This window comes from Thalassophryne amazonica, chromosome 11 (assembly GCF_902500255.1).
Source record: "Thalassophryne amazonica chromosome 11, fThaAma1.1, whole genome shotgun sequence".
Lineage (NCBI taxonomy): Eukaryota > Metazoa > Chordata > Actinopteri > Batrachoidiformes > Batrachoididae > Thalassophryne > Thalassophryne amazonica.
The window spans coordinates 55,037,335-55,059,002 of NC_047113.1; the positions used below are offsets into that span (position 1 = coordinate 55,037,335).

Consider the following 21,668-nt stretch of genomic DNA (forward strand, 5'->3'; position numbering starts at 1 on the left):
GGATTACTTGGATTGTTACCAGCATCTGGTGAAAATATGTCAGTAGCACCTTTAGAAATAAATTTTGTGAGAAGATGGTGATATGTTCAATACTTATTTTACCCACTGTGTGTGAGTAATATATATATTTAACCCCTTTTGGGAGGTCAATGTGTTAATTTTATACCACCATATTTTGAAATGTGGTTCTGTGTCCAAGTGTGTTTGATGTCATTCAAAATAACAACTATGAGTTGCTTCCATCTACTAGTTGCCGCAAATCTGTTGAAGTGTGTGTTGTTCCGCTTAAAAAAAAAAGTTGATTTAACATTACAAAATTACTGTACATATCTGGAATAAGTCCACATTTCTATTTATTTCACAGTAACCCAAGAAATTAATTGAAAATTGAGTACTTATTTGTAAAAATTTGAGCTCTACAATCAAATATATTTCTTGGGTGTAAGACTCAATAAGCTGCACATCCCACAGTGACAAAAGAGTAAGTACATATCAGAACATGTATTTATTATAAGAACTATAATAGGAATAAATACAACATGAATACAAAGTTTAGTAGCACAGTTCAGGCGGGATTAATGTTATCACAAACTAGTTATAAATTTTTAAAACAATCTTGACCTTTTCACAAACTATTTCTCAGTACAACATGTCTGTTTATTGATCAGTCTGATGTAGTTTCATTTGCAAAAGCAAAGGTTTTTACAAAAAAGACAATAAGTGGTGTGTGATGGGTTTTTTCCTCATAAATTTAGAACATTGCTCTATTTAACAAAATATAGTAATAGTGTATTTCGTACTCATCTTTTTTCTTCCTTTTTTACTGTGTAATTATAGTACAAGTCCTTCTGCATTTCACATGATACCTATTTGGAAATGTACATGCATGAAAAATCTGCAAAACAAATTAGTACACTGGTATCACACAAATAATAACATTCTATCCACTGTATTTCTAAAGCCTATTAATGTTTTAGGGCACAATGAATTTGCATAGTCAAAAAATGTTAAACTATTGGGCAGTGTATAATTTAATGTGATTAATTTCCTATTCACAATATTGGAGATGGAACTGTAACCCATTCTAATTGTGCTCAATACTGTCTGTATCTTATGCATAAACACAGCAGGAAATGCAAGAACTGCAGAGAAATACTGACTTCACGCTTAAGGATTTGCTCGCAAGGGTACGAACGTATATTTAAATGAAAGACTGGGAGTGTGAACTTTCATATGTAATGTATCATAATGGTTTCAACATATTATTCTTATATTTTCCTGCTTCATTTTCATTGAAGCGTCTTATGCTCCGACCTCCAAGGAGAAGGTCACACTGCCCAGGTACGGTCAGTGGGCGATCGTTGATGATGCCCTTGCCGTTGAGTTTGCATTGTATTTGAATGTGTGTGTCACGCTGCAGTCCTGCAAAGCGCACGGCCACCACCGGCGACGAATAATTTACCTGCAACAGAAGATCGAGACAAAAAAATGAAGCCCTGGTGCATTATGTTGAGACTAGTGATATTTATTAACAGGATGAGCCTCATACTCACATGTCTAAGCTTCCCATAGTATGGATAATACTTCAGGTCAAAAAAGCTTTTAGAAAAAACTGGATTTCTCCTAAAGCTTCCGGTGTTCCTTTCTGAAAGAAGGGAAAAAGTAAAACCTCACTGGTAATATAAACATGAAGCAAAAGTGAAGGTTAGATGGTGGATTCAAGTTAAACCTCTTTGAAAGATTCTGAACCAAATCAATCTATTGTTTAAGAAATATTTCACCATTTCAAAACTCTAATAACTAAATAAACAGCCCAGTCCTCACTGATTTTTTTTTCATGCCATTGCCACGAAAAGCACCCGATTTTTGAAAATTTCTTTTATATTCATTTTGTGAATTGTTCTATAATTTATGTCTGTAGCATGGACCAAGCAGAGGGTCACCCCTTTGATCTGGTCTGCTTGAGGATTCTCCTCGGAGGGAGTTTTTCCTTACCACTGCTGCTATGGAGGTTAGTAAGGTTAGACCTTACTTGTGTGAAGTGCCTTGAGGGCAATTCTGTTGTGATTTGGCACTATATAAATGAAAATAAATTGAAATAGAATTGAAACTGATTTTTGTGAAACATTTTTTTTCATTTTGCTATTTATATCTTCCCCTCTCCTAACTATAACCATAACCATAGCGTTTGTGTCTATACTCTCCTCTAAACCCTCAGACCCCCACCCCTTTCACCACACATTTTGTGCCCCATCACGAAATGAATTCGTACCCCCATTCCAAAAAAACCCCCATTTTCATACCCCCGTCATGAACCCATAGATTAATGCACTTTTTATAACGCAATCCCATGAACAGCCATGAGACTGGGTTGTAAATAAAACAACTGCGTCCAAAAATAATAGCTGAAACATTTAATTCAGAACCCTCGTCAACGTTTCAATACCCTCATTACCCTCGAACGTCTGTCCTACCTTCCTGTCATCTCACCCAACTTTAAACCCTCCACCTTACCTCTGCCTAAAGCTGCTATTTCTTCCCCTTCTGCTCTACATCCATCACTGCTAACCTGTACCTCTGCTGCCTCCTGTCCTCTACCTTCCTCTCTTCTCATCAAACCTTCTACTATACCCCATAACCCTCCCCCTATAACCTGCAGGGCTATCTGTACCCTGCTTTACTACCCATTTACAAAAGAAACGTTTACTGTACCTTAACTCCACAAGTCACATTTACTGGTTTGCCTTGACCAGGGAGGTAGCCAAGAATCTAAAAAAAGAAAGCTGGTTGATGTTAGTTTTTGCACCATATTTTTTGGTCCACATTTTCAACTCAATTCAAGCTGTAGCATAATCCAAAATCACATTTAAAATTTGACATCCGAGCCACTTAACAAGAGACATAAGCCTAAAACCACCTATTAAAAAAGTAACTCATTCTAAGTTGTCTTCCTCTTCTACTTGAAGTGGCTGCAAATGTCAGTAATTCACAAAAATGCTTGCAGGCAACGGCCAAGTCAAACACAGCTCTTTACCTGTTGGGCATTTTGGAATGTGCATAGCTGTAATTGTGCACTATTTTAAAAACCTCTGTTTTCTTACCGGTTCATTCGAAGGAGGATACATGGCATTCCCTTAGAGTAGCCATAGTGAGGGTCCCGCAGCCCCAGAACACTCCCCCAACCAAGACTGTTGAACTGACCACGCCTTCCGCGCTGCGTTCTCCTCCAAGTCCTCCTGCATGAAGTACCTGTCCTGCGAGCAGGGAATATTCTTCCTACCCTGAGCATAATCGTTATATGCTGAGAATTCACATGAGTGTGTGTGTGTGTGTGTGTGTGGCAGATGGAGGTGGGTGGGGTAGGGGAGTTGGGGGTGGGGGTGGGGGGGGGGGGGGGTGGAGAGGAAGAAGGCATAAATAAACCTTTACAGCAGCAATGGCAATGCCCTGCCAGATTCAGGCCTGTGATTAAGAAGGGCTTGACAAAAGCAGGTGTAAAAAAAAAAAAAAAAAAAAACAGGCGGCATTGAATAGCTGCACTCTGCCCACAAAGAGGCTTCCCTTCCCAGCATGCACCGCGAGAAGCCAATGGAATAAATGCACAAAGGTTATTGAAGATGTGGATTAACTCAATGCAGGCCTGCTTCACTTCACCACAGCAAATTCATCAGTGACAGTAACTTCTGACTCCACGTCTTAGATGTTCATCCATTGACCTTGCATACTTCTTCCAGATTTACGGTCCGAGGCGTTGAAGGCAATCTCGTGACCTTCTAGGTGTGGGGCCACGTCATACCTGCCAGTGGAGACGCAGAGGACAGTCAACTGTGCCGACACTTGAGTAGAACCAACAGACAGAAGGACATGAGAGAGGAACAAGGATGTAGGAGACGTTTGAGGTGGAGTGTTTGAGGTTGGGGTTAAAGTTACCTGTGTGGCATCACTCTGTCATTAAACGTTGGATGGTACGGACTAATCGACCACAATGAGCAAACAAGCAGCCGCCAAACATGGCTGCCAGAAAGATGTAAAGGGCAGCATAGAACAGCAGGATGAGCCTAGGAAAGGAGGAAAATTAGAAAGAGTTGGCACTTTTTCACTGCGTGTAGTCTGTGTGGATGCACAGTCTATCGATCAGACGCTCAATGATTAAGTAACTCCTGCAAAACTGTGCACTTCTTTGGCCTGCTCTTGCAAAGCAACCCCAGGAAATCATTGTACTGAGTTAAGAACACCACACCAGCAAAACCCTCACAACTAACACTGTTTCTGCAACTTTCAGTTAACAAACCATTAGTAACTTATCAAGCCCAACGTGCCCAAAATTAAATGGCTTTTGCTGTGCGAGCAATTTCACAGGGGACTAGCTGCAGCCAGGCTTGTGTCCCCGAAGCCACAAAGGCCTTCTGTTTAAGCGCAGTGAGAATTCTCCAGCTGTCCTTTCACTCAGGAACACAGTGACCTCCGTTGCCATCGTAGTGAAGGTCTTTAGCAGCCATAGAGGCCCAGCCAGCTCAAGGGAGCTCTGATCACCCCACTCTGGTATTGTGTCCTCCTCAAGGACACACAACTCAGCCTTCAACTCAGTGCCTCTCTGTATCAGACACATGGGCCCCAGTCTTACACAAGTGTGCACACACCGAGTGCATCTGAACTGTTACCCTGAAGACACAGCATGTCATTTAGGCCATTAAGCAAGACTTTGCTGTGTTCCACTCAGGTTGGAACTGATGACAGCAGACCAGGAGTTGGGGCACAACAGCGTCATTTAGTTTGTTTCTAAATGAGATAAACATCAAATTCTAAAATTAAAAAAATGCACCATCATTAGCATTAGACAGTCTCAATTTTTTTTCTTACAGAAACAAATCCATATCCACTGTAGATCTACGCATGTTATTCCATACGTTCACTCCATAATGTGATAAATGCCAAGGCTCATTCCGCAACATATCCTTTTGACCAATCAGAGTCAGCCATTGCTGCGATGTAAACCAACAAGGATGCGCCCGTGTCATTTCATATTTTAGGCATTCGCATCAAATCTTCCCATGTTCCTGAGTGGAATTAGTGCTTAGTAATGGATGAATTTAACAGAACAGAAGAACCGGTGCTTCTTTCTCCAGTCAGTTATAATAATAATAATAATAATAATAATAATAATAATAATAATAATAATAATAATAATAATAATAGGAAGAAGTAATTATCATTATTATGTCCGCCGAGGACATCATAAACTCAATAGCATTTATTTATTTGTATGTCTGTCTGTTATCAGGATTATGTCCAAACTACTGCACAATTTCGATGAATTTTCACCATAGACAGATATTAGGCCTTGGAAGACTCCATTAAATCTCTGGATCCGGATTCTGGATCAAGATTTCTCTTTATATAGGCTTTGAAGGATTACGTCAAAACTAGTTCACAGATTTTCACCAAATTGCACCACAGATACATATTAGGTCATGGAAGAATCCACTGGATTTTGGAGGTGAGCTGGATTCTGGATCATTATTTCAATTGTATGCTTCACTTTGTCAGAATGTGAGGATTATTGTCAAACTACTTAATGGATTTTCACCAAATTTTCACCACACATTGGTGTTCGGCCTTAAATTTTGGAATTGATCTGAATCCAGATCTGGATTCTGGATCAGGATTCACTTTGTAGACTTTAAACGTCAAAACTGCTTCACAGATACAACATCATGATGTAAAACCAAGATCGGGAAGACACTTTTTTGTTTCAGTTTGTGAATTAAATATCAGATTGCAACATCTTGATCAGTCGGACCGTTCTGGGTCAGTGTGGAATTATTGCATTGTGTTGTGGAATCTGGATCCAGGTAAAGTCCGGGTCACAACGTCAATCACATATCTGACATTCTGAGTCCTCATCAATCCTTGATTGGGCAGTACAGTGGCTTAGTGGTTAGCACTGTTTCCTCATAGCAAGAAGGTCGTGGGTTCCTTTCTGTGTGGATTTTGCATGTTCTCAGGCCCGGATCCAGACCAGTTTGGACCGATGCTCAAATTTTTTTATGCATCGTTCGTCATCGGTAAAAAAAATCTTGAATAATCCCGCATAGTGCCGAATGTGTCCCCACTGTGATTTTCGGTGGTTTTCATGTCAACCTATAGTCCGTAATTATACAGATTTTTCTGAGTTTCAGAGTCATACGGACATACAAATAAAGTCGGCTATTCAGGGTTTGTCGCGAGCGGGTCTGTAATCAACCGTTTCTGCAGCGCAACTCCACTTTGAAGCGTGAACCACTGAAGCAATGCTTCGATCAACTAGCTCATTGGTTCTTTGATTCGCTGCTCTTCAGAAATGGCAAGTCCGCTTCTTAACCCCTCTCAAAGCCATTAAAATACCGTGAGTCACTTTTGTGTGGATTAAAGTCTAACTGGGACTCTTGTTGCAGTCAAGAAACGAGAATCGTCCTCCGTTCCGTTGGCACAGCTCCAAATGCTGCGCGGCTCTCTGCTGAGACAGAGTCCCCTTGGAATTAATAACTTCAAAACGAATCGCCACTTTAATGACACCTCTTACAAACGTAATACAGACAATAAACTACAATCGACTAAAACGTTTTTTTCCTCCCAAAATGAAATGTGCTGTATTTCTTTATAAATTACATCCTGACGTGCAGCACAACAGCTGTAAGAGCTCAGCTCAGATATATGGAAAGACATTTATGCCAATGTCTGAAAGGAAATGCTTTTGACAAAAACTACAGATTTGTTTATTCCTATTTATGTCAAGATCGGATCCACCATGTAGTTTATTATGTCCAAAGTTAAGGATCCAGTAACCAATTTCATATTTATTTACTTATAGACTCAATAAAATGTTCAATTCAATTCAATTCAATTTAATCGGCTTATAAAGTGCCAAATCACAACAAAATCTAAATATACTAAAACAAATACATCACAATTGTACCCATATCACAGTTGTGATAAAAGAATGAAGATTATTGAATAACAAGATGCGTCCGACTTTTATTTTATCATTGGGCAAAAATGCATGTCAGATTTTCACTCTGGATCCAGCCCTGCTCCCCATGTTTACGTGGGTTCCCTCCAGGTGCTCCGGCTTCCTCCACTTCCAAAGACATTAGGTGGATTAAAAACTTTAAAAATTGGTTGTATGTGTGCATGCAAATGTGAATGTGTTTGTCTGTATATATGTGGCTAAGCGATAGACTGGCGTCCCGTCCAGGGTGAACCCTGCCTCACATCTGGCTGTTCCAGCTAGAATTTTTTATTGTAGAAGTTGTAGTAGTAGCATTTTACTGCCATTATTATCATGAATAATTAATTATACACAGATAAGCCTATTCTATACACAAAATGGTTATGGAGCATCTGAGAAAAAAGCATCAGTGTGGATTGATGTTATTGGACCCCATTCCTACCAGGCTGCTCAAGAAGCCCTACCATTATTTAATGCTTCGATCTTAAATATGATCAATCTATCTTTATTAGTTGGCTATGTACCACAGGCTTTTAAGGTGGCAGTAATTAAACCATTACTTAAAAAGCCATCACTTGACCCAGCTATCTTAGCTAATTATAGGCCAATCTCCAACCTTCCTTTCTCTCAAAATTCTTGAAAGGGTAGTTGTAAAACAGCTAACTGATCATCTGCAGAGGAATGGTCTATTTGAAGAGTTTCAGTCAGGTTTTAGAATTCATCATAGTACAGAAACAGCATTAGTGAAGGTTACAAATGATCTTCTTATGGCCTCGGACAGTGGACTGTAAATTTTATTACAGAGATTAGAGCATGCCATAGGTATTAAAGGCACTGCGCTGCGGTGGTTTGAATCATATTTATCTAATAGATTACAATTTGTTCATGTAAATGGGGAATCTTCTTCACAGACTAAGGTTAATTATGGAGTTCCACAAGGTTCTGTGCTAGGACCAATTTTATTCACTTTATACATGCTTCCCTTAGGCAGTATTATTAGACGGTATTGCTTAAATTTTCATTGTTACGCAGATGATACCCAGCTTTATCTATCCATGAAGCCAGAGGACACACACCAATTAGCTAAACTGCAGGATTGTCTTACAGACATGACATGGATGACCTCTAATTTCCTGCTTTTAAACTCAGATAAAACTGAAGTTATTGTACTTGGCCCACAAATCTTAGAAACATGGTGTCTAACCAGATCCTTACTCTGGATGGCATTACCCTGACCTCTAGTAATACTGTGAGAAATCTTGGAGTCATTTTTGATCAGGATATGTCATTCAAAGCGCATATTAAACAAATATGTAGACTGCTTTTTTGCATTTACGCAATATCTCTAAAATTAGAAAGGTCTTGTCTCAGAGTGATGCTGAAAAACTAATTCATGCATTTATTTCCTCTAGGCTGGACTATTGTAATTCATTATTATCAGGTTGTCCTAAAAGTTCCCTGAAAAGCCTTCAGTTAATTCAAAATGCTGCAGCTACTGACGGGACTAGAAGGAGAGAGCATATCTCACCCATATTGGCCTCTCTTCATTGGCTTCCTGTTAATTCTAGAATAGAATTTAAAATTCTTCTTCTTACTTATAAGGTTTTGAATAATCAGGTCCCATCTTATCTTAGGGACCTCATAGTACCATATCACCCCAATAGAGCGCTTCGCTCTCAGACTGCAGGCTTACTTGTAGTTCCTAGGGTTTGTTTTTTTTTTTTTTTTTTTTTTTTTTTTTTTTTTTTTTTTTTTTTTTTTTTAAGAGTAGAATGGGAGGCAGAGCCTTCAGCTTTCAGGCTCCTCTCCTGTGGAACCAGCTCCCAATTCAGATCAGGGAGACAGACACCCTCTCTACTTTTAAGATTAGCTTAAAACTTTCCTTTTTGCTAAAGCTTATAGTTAGGGCTGGATCAGGTGACCCTGAACCATCCCTTAGTTATGCTGCTATAGACTTAGACTGCTGGGGGTTCCCATGATGCACTGAGTGTTTCTTTCTCTTTTTGCTCTGTATGCACCACTCTGCATTTAATCATTAGTGATTGATCTCTGCTCCCCTCCACAGCATGTCTTTTTCCGGTTCTCTCCCTCAGCCCCAACCAGTCCCAGCAGAAGACTGCCCCTCCCTGAGCCTGGTTCTGCTGGAGGTTTCTTCCTGTTAAAAGGGAGTTTTTCCTTCCCACTGTCGCCAAGTGCTTGCTCACAGGGGGTTGTTTTGACCTTTGGGGTTTTTACGTAATTATTGTATGGCCTTGCCTTACAATTAAAGTGCCTTGGGGCAACTGTTTGTTGTGATTTGGCGCTATATAAATAAAATTGAATTGAATTGAATTGAATTGAATTTGTAGTATTTTAAATTTCTGCTGGTTGTTTCTCAAATGCCTTAATTAAAGGTCACATGGAGAAAACTAGTGGACTCCTCTTATCACCATTCCAAACCAGAAAAAAAGTAATCTTTCTTAGAACCAAGAAAATAGATGTTTGTCATTTAGGAGCTAGGCTCTTCAAATACAGTGATACCAACAGGCTGCTTCATTATTACTGACTGAACAAAGTGGTCAGATCAGGTCCACCACACTATGGAACCACCTTGGGTCTTGGATGCCAACCACCAAATCAGATAACTGGTCCACCCTCACCTCTTAGAAGCAAACATCTATCTGGCGCAGCCAGGTGAGGCCTTCTCAAACCACTGGGTTCTCAACAGAGGCACCGACGTTCTGGATAACACACAGAGAAATGTGCCACATGGACAAAATACCATAGTTGATGTTCCCTCACAATGTAAGTGATTCTCCTCATTTGAATCTCGCTAATTGACTATTCATTTGACACAGAGTTAATGCAATATCAACCAACAATCCTCCAAAGAGATTTGGTACTAACAGCCCAGTCTCATGGTTTATTTTTCGTCCTCCCGTCACGAAATTATTCAAATTTTTGTGACAGGATTTTTTTTTAACTCACTATTATTAACCCTACTCCTACCCCTAACCCTAACCTTAACCATACCCAGCCCCCCCCCCCAGCTGTACTTTCAATTACGTGCACCCAACACGGAATGAGTTAGAATAAATTTGTGCTCCCAAATTTTGCACTTTTTGTGACAATATGACGAACCAATAGATTAATGTATATTTTGTGCTGCTGAATCATGACATGATGTGAGACTGGGTTGGGTACTAAAGACATCCAGTCATCGCTTTAGGACACTGGTTAGTGTCCAATTCTCACAACCATGCAATGTGACAGGAAACACTTAAACACTTGGACTTTTGTTCTCCTGCAAAGATACAGCATCGCCAAACACCTCTGTCCAGCAACCTCATAACTCCACAAGCTCTTCCTATGCTTCTCCAAAACCCAAAGGCCGCAAACCCAGAGATATGCTGCCAACATGTCTGCCACAAAAAAAGACCATCTGCTTCAAACCTTAATATTGCAGCACATTGTAGAGAGGAGGGGAAAAAAACATGAAGATTTGACTTCAAATGCGGGCCAAATGCATGCTATGTTCGACTATAAGGTCACCGAGGCTTTGGGAAAAAGCCTGTATAGGGCATGGTAAGATGCAGAGGAATGCGATTTCTGGCCAGTTCCTGACCCGGAGCAGCACTCTCCCACTGGGAACACGTCCCCAGGCAGTCTGTTTTTGTTGGGACACTCTGAATTGTCCAAGCACCTATGTAAACACTGAGCATGAGGACACACACATACACTCAGAGTCCAGCGCACTGTAGACAGATAAGTAATTTCTACCCTTTTTAAACATTCCCATAAGTGCATCTTTTAAAAGCACAAACCGCTCAGGCATATGTTAGATCTTAATCCTGGATTACTATTAAAGATGACTCAACAGTCAACCAACTCAATCCAAATCTCCCTTCCTGAACCCCAAGAACACACAACTTCCACCTGTGCAAACTCACTCCAGCTCTTTCCAGAGCGACCCATGAATTCGTTGGTCTCTGCATTCCACAGGTATTTCTTCAAGTCGTCGATTTTCTGGTGGAGCGTCCTCTTGGGTAGCGGCCTGCGCTTCCATCTCTCAAAGTTTAGGTCTTCCTGTTCCAAAGGCTGGTGCTCCGCCAACTCTTCCTGTTCTTCTTCCAACTCTTGGCCATGTTTGAGTATCACTTTGTGAGGCTGGTGGAAAGAAGACGAGGAAAGCATTCATCACATGTATTCTCAGCCACAAAGCTTCAGCCAAATTTCTTTTCAAATTGCTGCAGTTAAAAAGTGCAGAATTTAATTTAACCAGACGGCGTGTGCCAGTGCATGTTAATGAACGTCACTCTCACTCTATTGGTTCTTTTCGACTGTTTCGGCAAATTATAACCCACTGGTGACCTTTCTGCTGCTCACTGGGAGAGCTGGCCTCCCCTGTGCGGACCCTCCTGCTTGGAGCAGCAGCAGCTGCAGACAGCAGAGCCCAAGGGTCACTCTGGCAGCCAGATGTTACAATGATTTCAAAATTTGAGAACCGGTAATAGTCAAAAATGTGTAACTAAAAGCACTTTTTAATGATATTTACTTTTAAAGTGTTTCATAAAGTGTTTAAAAAGGTTACAATTCTATTTAATCTCAGCACTCACTGGACTTGGAGGATGAGTTTTTAGAGGTGTCTCTTCAGGTCCTCCCTCTGTGGAAGTGGGCTCCATGTTCTTCACAGAAAAAAAGGTACTTGTTAAACCAATCACATCAACCACAAGCTGTGAATTCAAGCGACACTTATTTACATCTGCAGACAAGTTCAGCAACACTTTGCACACCTTTTACAACCACCTGTTACAATACATCGCCACACAAAGGAAATAAGTCAGATTAAAAGTGAGACTTTGCGTGTTAAAATAGAGTACATACCTGAAGCTTTCTGTTCAGTAAAAACGCAGGTGAAATTGCAGAATCCTTCTTAAGGAGGAAAAAAAATATCAGATGTTTGTCAAAAAGCGTGTGGGGATTTCATTAGAAAGTTTTATGCACGCAGAGGGGAGCGGGTGTGGAGAAACATCCTTCCGTTAGACAAGCTTCATATTAAATGAACGCCGGGTGCAGAATGGCTGACGTGGGGTGGGGGTGGGGGGACACAGCACTTTTTTAAGTCTGGGATACAGTTTTGGCAGTGGTTTGGACCACGATCCGGTATTCTGCACACGCACACCATCAGCCATTGCCTGCTGAGCTACACTGAATCTGAAGCAAAGTCCGAATATAATATTTACATTCAGTCCATCACCGCCGAAGCGCGCTGTGCGTAATTACGCACAGAAACCAAACTGCAGTCATTGTTTTGCTTTAATTCTTGTCGGATTACATGCCTTTTAAAAGGTTCTTCTAAACTGAATACACACATCTTAAATTTAATAATTAGAGCTTTGTGGCGTGCACGTGCGTAGCATTCACATGCGGGCCTGCCACACGAGCCGAAAGTTCTGACACAAGCTGAAGTAGACCGGTCTGTAACCCAGTCACGTAAAGCTTTTTTGTAACTTGAAAGACAAACTGCGCCATGGAAAAAAAAAGTTTCTTTGCCATATGCATGCTCAAACACAGTGCACGTGTGCCATTTTTATGCACGTCTTGCTATAATGACAAATATTTCGTAGTTTTTACATGCATATTGCAATGAGTCGAAATTATACAAAAATATTATTATTATTTAGATGTATTAGTTCGTCTTATGTAAGTTATATATTTAATAGGCCGCAGGATGTTGCAGTGCCTTGCTCAAAGAGCGCTGAGAATGCGCTGCCGTTTATCCCGCACACAGAAGAGAAGCACTGAGATTATTCTTCTAATTCGACATTAGTAAGTCATTTCATTTTGCAAAAGACCCCACATAATGACTTAAGTTTTACTTTCCCTGTGAGCTCATTTTTGTGACAGGTGAGGGCGCTCTACACTCACAATCCTGAAACCAACAAGCTTAATCTGTGTCAGCTTCTTCAAATTGTACGGGGTTAGATGACCACTCTAAAGGGGGAAACCGGGTGAATCACGGGGCACAGTGAATCAGTCTAGAAAGTGATTTACTAAGCCCCAGTATCAAGTGGATGACAAATATTACTTGTTGAAGCTTATACACTTATTTTTCCATGAATTATTTCTATAATTTGTGTATATAAACAACTGTTTTCACGTTTGAACAAAAATTATGACAGTTGTATTTATAATAGTGTCTAAAGGACTTATCACTATAAGACACTCACACATTACAAAGCTGGTTTGCTGGATTATAGTTTGTATATGCATCAGCATATAATCATTTTGAAGAAATCTTTATAATCGTGTGTTTTTTCATTATATTCTAAGTTGAATCACTGTGCCCCTTGAAACAGTGTCCGGGGCACAGTGAATCAAAAATTTAAAAACTGATTTTAAACACCTGTAAATTACACTTGGGGAGACATAAATACGACCCCAATTCCAATGAAGTTGGGACGTTGTGCAAAAAGTAAATAGAATGCAATGATTTGCAAATCCTCTTCAAGCTATATTCAATTGAATACACCACAAAGACAAGATATTTAATGTTCAAATTGATCAACTTTATTGTTTTGTGCAAATATTTGCTCTTTTGAAATGGATGCCTGCAACACATTTCAAAAAAGTTGTGACAGTGGTATGTTTACCACTGTGTTACATCACCTTTCCTTCTAACAACACTCAATATGCATTTGGGAACTGAAGACACTAATTGTTGTAGCTTAGGAGGTGGAATTATTTCTTTCTTTTGATCTTTCCCATTCTTGCTTGAGGACATGATGTCCATGATTTCCAAAAACAATTTGAAATTTAGACTCATCAGACCACAGCACACTTTTCCACTTTGCATCTGTCCATTTCAAATGAGCTCTCGGGCCCAGAGAAGGCGGGGGTGTTTCTGGATGTTGTTGATTTATGGCTTTTGCTTTGCATGGTAGAGTTTTAACTTGCACTTGTACAACCCCTGGCAAAAATTATGGAATCGCCGGCCTCAGAGGATGTTCATTCAGTTGTTTAATTTTGTAGAAAAAAAGCAGATCACAGACATGACACAAAACTAAAGTCATTTCAAATGGCAACTTTCTGGCTTTAAGAAACACTATAAGAAATCAAGAAAAAAAGATTGTGGCAGTCAGTAACGGTCAGGGGCGTAGGTTTGCATATGGACCATAGGGACAAGTCACAACCAATATTTTGGGATGGCAAAATAGTCCCTACCAATATTTAGCATTTTTTTTATATATCAAAATCATTCACTATTTTTTTGCGAACTCGATACTATAATTTTAGTCGTCACGTTTTGTGTTTTCGACGTGCCAGAATGACAGGGTTACCCATGTTGCAATTTCATTGGCTCACGTTCTTCTCACATGGACGTAAACAAAGCGCATCTCGTGGCAGGCAGTGCTTCATTTGTAAAGTGGGAGGTCCCGGAGCGCAGAGGATGGGTGGCTCCGGTGCAGTGTTGCCAGATGTACGATAATTATCGTATTTGTACGATAGTTTTGCCCTCTGTACGATCAATAATGGGAAAAAATCCAATATGTACGATAATTTCAGTTGGTTGCCCAAACACGCATCTCTCTCTGACACCCAAGAATCATTTTGCAGGCGTTGCACTCAGGCGGCATCAAAGACACACCACACACAGGGCTGCTGCTGGCTTTGGGCTGCCGGGACAGTCATTTGAAAGCCCGCCCCCTCCCCACACAAAGTAATGAGTTCCCATCCAATCTGTGCCGTGACAGGAAGATTCCCCAGCCAACATCTTTTTCTTTTTCGAAGCTTTATTTCAACAAATGCAATAACAAACGAACAAAACACAAGAGCAAAGAGATATACAAGAAAAAAAAAAAAAAGGTTCAAGTTCCTTATGGAGGTGTCAACATTTTTTCTGTGTTCAACAAAATCTGCACAAGTGGCCATGGCATCGGATGACGACAGCGACCTCAAGGTTGAATTCGACTCTTTCTAGTCTGGTAATTAACACGTTTGTGTCCCTTCACAGAAAAAAAAATCTTTCTAGTCTGGTAGTGCATTTGCTTGTGCATTTGTGTTCTTTCTGTGCCATAGTTTCCCCATTACTATAATCACTGTTTAAAAATGTGACAAAATTCTTTGTAAATTAAAAAAAAAAAAAACGCAAAAATACCTACGTTGTATGCGTTTTGTTTGTGTACGATAATTTCTCCCAAAACACGACAATTTTGAGGTTTTGGTACGATAGTTTCATATTTCATATCTGGCAACACTGCTCCGGTGCAGAAAAACAAGAAGGGCGGGGCTTGCGAACAATGCTGTGCGCCACACTTAAAATAAACTGCACACCCACACAAACACATCTTCACAAATGACACTAACACCCTGCCTTTTCCTCAAAAAATACTACATTTATGTTTGCTGTCTGTCTATGTACTTTTCTGTCACTTTTGCGCTCTTTTTCATACTTTTCCCTCGTTTCAAAAGTCACCGAACGCACTTTACCGTAATATATGCAACATATAGCACACTGTTGGAAAGCACGGGTTCTTGGCTTGCTGTCAGTGTTGAAATTTTCAGAGTGAGGGCTTACATGAGAATTTACGGTAATGAGAATCAGCGGCGCACTAGTGTGAAACTTCCGTGTTTTTCCTCTGCGTTATGACATCACAGGCTTACGTTTACCGTAACACACCATATATCTTATTGGAAATCCCTTTTTTTTGGCAAATTAGGTTGCCAGATACCTACAACTGCATTATTGATGAAGAGAATAGATTATACATCTTGGTTGCAAAAACTTTTTTTTTTTTTTTTTTTTTTTTTTTAGCTCCACAAGTATATTTTTTTTTGTTGTCTTGTTCTCTCAGGTGTAGGCCTATAGAATAGATTCGTGATTTTGGGTGCAATTTTGTTATTTAAGCTATTTGTTTGTTTGCCTACACACTTAATATTGTAAATAAAGTGTTAAATTATTCAGCATTATGTCGTCATATGTTATGTATTATGCTGTACTTGTGCGTCTAATGGTATGAGTGGGTTAGGGGGTGGTGGTGGGCAGGGGGGCCGGGGGGGTGGGGGTGGTATTGTCCCTACCAAAGCTGAGACCAAACCTACGCCCTTGGTAACGGTTACTTTTTTAGACCAAGCAGAGGAAAAAAATATGGAATCACTCAATTCTGAGGAAAAATTATGGAATCACCCTGTAAATTTTCATCCCCCAAATTAACACCTGCATCAAATCAGATCTGCTCATTGACACTGACCCTATGTGTGTTTTTGCAAGGAATGTTTTTGCAGTTTTTGCTCTATGGCAAGATGCATTATCATCTTGAAAAATGATTTCATCCCCAAACATCCTTTCAATTGTCCAAAATATCAACATAAACTTGTGCATTTATTGATGATGTAATGACAGCCATCTCCCCAGTGCCTTTACCTGACATGCAGCCCCATATCATGACTGTGGAAATTTACATGTTCTCTTCAGGCAGTCATCTTTATAAATCTCATTGGAAAGGCACCAAACAAAGTTCCAGCATCATCACCTTGCCCAATGCAGATTCGAGATTCATCACTGAATATGACTTTCATCCAGTCATCCACAGTCCACAATTGCTTTTCCTTAGCCCATTGTAACCTTGTTTTTTTCTGTTTAGGTGTTAATGAGCCTTTCGTTTAGCTTTTCTGTATGTAAATCCCATTTCCTTTAGGCGGTTTCTTACAGTTCGGTCACAGACATTGACTCCAGTCTCCTCCCATTTGTTCCTCATTTGTTTTGTTGTACATTTTTCGATTTTTGGGACATATTGCTTTAAATTTTCTGTCTTGACGCTTTGATGTCTTCCTTGGTCTACCAGTATGTTTGCCTTTAACAACCTTCCCATGTTGTTTGTATTTGGTCCAGAGTTTAGACACAGCTGACTGTGAACAACCAACATCTTTTGCAACATTGCGTGATGATTTACTCTCTTTTAAGAGTTTGATAATCCTCTCCTTTGTTTCAATTGACATTTCTCGTGTTGGAGCCATGATTCATGTCAGTCCACTTGGTGCAACAGCTCTCCAAGGTGTGATCACTCCTTTTTAGATGCAGACTAACGAGCAGATCTGATATGATGCAGGTGTTAATTTGGGGATGAAAATTTACAGGGTGATTCCATAATTCCAACCTCTGTAGGGACCAGGTACCACACCATTCTACCAGTAGTGACACTGACCCTAGCCAAATGCAAAAAATCAGTTGAAAAAGATGAGGAGGGAAAACATGTCAGTGGCCTCTGCCTGTAAATCCACTCCTGTTTTGGGTGTCATCTCACTGTTTTCATTAACACCAAAGAGGCTGAAACTAATTACCCCCCCACTGTTAAGGTGCCCTGACACTTGCACGACTTTGATCAGCACACTTGCATGCACTCTGCTGTGCACGAGAGTAAACTCATCTTAAACTCGTTGTAAACCACTGTAAACTGCACAGCTTCATGCAAGTGTGCAAAGAAAATTTTCAAATGTTCAAAATCTCCATCACACATTAATTACATGAACTTCACGTGAACATTACGCAAACAATTCAAAAACACTGCGAGTGATTGCGTCAGCGCACCACATCAAGCGCAGCTCATTTGAACGATTATAACGAGATGTTAAATCTATCATAAACATGCTTTTACAGCTGCTCTTAGACCAAGCAGAGGAAAAATTTACCCTGTAAATTTTCATCCCCAAAACTAACACCTGCATCATATCAGATCTGCTCGTTAGTCTGCATCTAAAAAGGAGTGATCATACCTTGGAGAGCTGTTGCACCAAGTGGACTGACATGAATCATGGCTCCAACACGAGAGATGTCAATTGAAACAAAGGAGAGGATTATCAAACTCTTAAAAGAGAGTAAATCATCACGCAATGTTGCAAAAGATGTTGGTTGTTCACAGTCAGCTGTGTCTAAACTCTGGACCAAATACAAACAACATGGGAAGGTTGTTAAAGGCAAACATACTGGTAGACCAAGGAAGACATCAAAGCGTCAAGACAGAAAACTTAAAGCAATATGTCTCAAAAATCGAAAAATGTACAACAAAACAAATGAGGAACGAATGGGAGGAAACTGGAGTCAACGTCTGTGACCGAACTGTAAGAAACCGCCTAAAGGAAATGGGATTTACATACAGAAAAGCTAAACGAAAGGCATCATTAACACCTAAACAGAAAAAACAAGGTTACAATGGGCTAAGGAAAAGCAATTGTGGACTGTGGATGACTGGATGAAAGTCATATTCAGTGATGAATCTCGAATCTGCATTGGGCAAGGTGATGATGCTGGAACATTTGTTTGGTGCCTTTCCAATGAGATTTATAAAGATGACTGCCTGAAGAGAACATGTAAATTTCCACAGTCATTGATGATATGGGGCTACATGTCAGGTAAAGGCACTGGGGAGATGGCTGTTATTACATCATCAATAAATGCACAAGTTTATGTTGATATTTTGGACAATTGAAAGGATGTTTGGGGATGATGAAATCATTTTTCAAGATGATAATGCATCTTGCCATAGATCAAAAACTGCAAAAACATTCCTTGCAAAAAGACACATAGGGTCAATGTCATGGCATAGGGTCAATGTCAATGAGCAGATCTGATTTGATGCAGGTGTTAATTTGGGGGATGAAAATGTACAGGGTGATTCCATAATTTTTTCCTCAGAATTGAGTGATTCCATATTTTTTTCCTCTGCTTGGTCTAAAAAAGTAACCGTTACTGACTGCCACAATCTTTTTTTCTTGATTTCTTATAGTGTTTCTTAAAGCCAGAAAGTTGCCATTTGAAATGACTTTAGTTTTGTGTCATGTCTGTGATCTGCTTTTTTTCTACAAAATTAAACAACTGAATGAACATCCTCTGAGGCCGGTGATTCCATAATTTGTGCCAGGGGTTGTAGATGTAGCGACAAACTGTGTTACCTGACAATGGTTTTCTGAAGTGTTCCTGAGCCCACGCAGTAAGATCCTTTACACAATGATGTCAGTTTTTAACACAGTGCCGCCTAAGGGATCGAAGGTCACGGGCATTCAGTGTTGGTTTTCGGCCTTGCCGCTTACGCATAGAAAGTTCTTCAGATTCTCTGAATCTTCTGATTATATTATGGACTGTAGATGATGGAATCACTAAATTCCTTGCAATTGAATTCTTGACAAACATTGTTCTTGAACTGTTGGACTATTTTTTTTACGCAGTTGTTCACAAATTGGTGAGCCTCGCCCCATCTTTGCTTGTGAATGGCTGAGCCTTTTGGGGATGCTCCTTTTATACCCAATAATGACACTCACCTGTTTCCAATTATCCTGTTTACCTGTGGAATGTTCCAAACAGGTGTTCTTTGAGCATTCATCAACTTTCCCAGTAAATGAGTAAATATTTGCACAAAACAAAAAAGTTTATTAGTTTGAACATTAAATATCTTGTCTTTGTGGTGTATTCAACTGAATATAGGTTGAAGAGGATTTGCAAATCATTGTATTCTGTTTTTATTTACATTTCACACAACATCCCAATTTTATTGGAATTGGGGTTGTAATAGCCTTGTAAACAATAACTTGCTGTATTAAATCCACAATAAAATGACCTAAACCTATGCATAATGTGTTTATGCTGCCACAAAACAACATTTCTGATCCACTATGCCCTGGTTTCCCCCACACCTCCTCTGGGTGATGTCTAGACAAGTATAATTGGATCCCTTTTTGATAAAACAGTGGCTATGGTACAAAATTTACAACCCCAGTCCCAATGGCTACATACAACAACAACTTAATGTTTCCTTTGATTATTACTCAGAAGTTGGAGATCCCCAGTTCAACCTTGGCAGCTCATGGTGTTTTGCAGAGCTAATAACATATCATAGTTACCATGGCGTCATACTCAGTGAAAGGCCATATGTCTCCAGCTTTAATTTTTAAACCCATTTTCTCCATCAAAAAAATTGGGATAAATCAAAAGTAAGTAGAATTAGCAACTGTCACCTTTATAACTATCTAGCTCACTTTAAACAGCTGGCTTGGATGCAGATGAGTTGACCTTCTCCAACTTTGTATCTAGTTCAAATGCAAATTAGACTGACAATTAAGGTCATAATAAAATTAACATTGACATGTGGCTACAGCATTAACCAAATGCTGAAATCACTGAATATATATTGTTAACAATGACAAAAAATTAAATTGTTTAAATATTTTTTAAATTTTTATTTATTTATTTATTTATTTATTTATGTTGCATGCACTTATTTCTTTGCAAACATATTTAAATACTTTTCAATCATTGCTTAAATGGCTGTCTCAAGCCCAAATAAAAAAGACCATCACTGGAAGAATCAGAATCAGAATCACAATTCAGCAAGTATCCACAAGAACACAATTTGACGTTGGTTTGAGGTGCACTCTCTGAATGAGCATGTATAAATATACACTAAACACGGAATAATTCACAGTAAAATGTGCAAATAAAATGTGCAAGTGCAGTAAAATGTGCAATAAAAAGATGCGTGCAAGAGTTAGTGAGGGTTTTTTGCAGGTTAAATTGCTAAATGGTTTTACAAACACTTATTGATTGCTTTATTTTTATACATATACAGTGCAAACTGTCAAGAAGCATTTCAGTTCTGAATAAAGTTAAATACATTCCTGTCCACAACTCACTCCGCATTCTCTATTGCTCACTGATCTTATCATATTTACACTATTGTGCAGAGGTCTGGGGCAATAATTATAAATGTACAACACAACCATTATTCATCCTGCAGAAAAGAGCTATAAGAATAATTCATAATACTGGTTATAGAAACCACACAAATTCACCATTCTTAAAATCAAAAATTTTAAAATTTACTGATCTGGTTCATTTTCAATCAGTACAAATCGTGTATAAAGCAATAAACAATTTACTTCCTGGAAATATTAAAAACATGTTCTTTAATAGAGTAGGGGATTATAATCTGAGGGGGGAGTTTAACTTAAAACATCAGTGGGCACGTACAACATTAAAAGGTTTTTGCATTTCTGTTTGTGGAGTGAGAATGTGGAACAGACTGAGGGTGGACCTCAAGCAATGTCCAAGCATGAACCAGTTTAAGCAGTGGTATAGGTACATGTTTTTTTTAAGGAGGAGGAAGGGTATTGAGGGTTAGGGTGTTTGTTGATCATTGTTTAGTTGTGTGCACTTTGTTTTTCTATCTTGTAAATATGTAGTATAAAATCACACGCATTGCATATGTACGAGGTCTGTGAGAAAAGTATCCAACCTTTTTATTTTATGCAAAAAATATATGGATTTGATTCATATGTTTTTACGTCAGCCAAGCTTGAACCTTCGTGCGCATGCGTGAGTTTTTCCACGCCTGTCGGTTGCGTCATTCACCTGTGGGCAGGCTTTGAGTGAGCACTGGTCCACCCCTCTCGTCATTGTTTCATTGCGAGGAAATGGCGGAATGATTTGGGCTTTTTTTCCATCAGAATTTTTTCAGAAACTGTTAGAGACAGGCAGCTGGAAACCATTCGAAAAATTTATCTGGCTTTCGGTGAAAATTTTACGGGCTTCACAGAGAATAAGGAGTGTTACTACAGCTTTAAGGACGGCCCACAATGGCGCCTCCCGATGGCGGCTCGGAGCGCGGCGAGCCGCGCGCCATTGTGGGCCGTCCTTAAAGCTGTAGTAAAC

General features: G+C 39.5%; 1 protein-coding gene across 1 annotated transcript; it reads right to left on the reverse strand.

The window, feature by feature from the left end:
• Nucleotides 1-481: 481 nt before the first annotated feature.
• Nucleotides 482-12,140, reverse strand: atp1b4 (ATPase Na+/K+ transporting subunit beta 4). The gene is given in 14 exon segments (XM_034181778.1): nt 482-1,345; nt 1,347-1,462; nt 1,554-1,606; nt 1,609-1,645; nt 2,713-2,770; nt 3,102-3,166; nt 3,168-3,301; nt 3,694-3,735; nt 3,738-3,796; nt 3,931-3,994; nt 3,997-4,058; nt 10,914-11,134; nt 11,584-11,652; nt 11,852-12,140. Coding segments are annotated over 13 exon segments (1,020 nt in total). The 5' UTR covers nt 11,650-11,652; nt 11,852-12,140; the 3' UTR covers nt 482-1,302.
• Nucleotides 12,141-21,668: the final 9,528 nt, after the last annotated feature.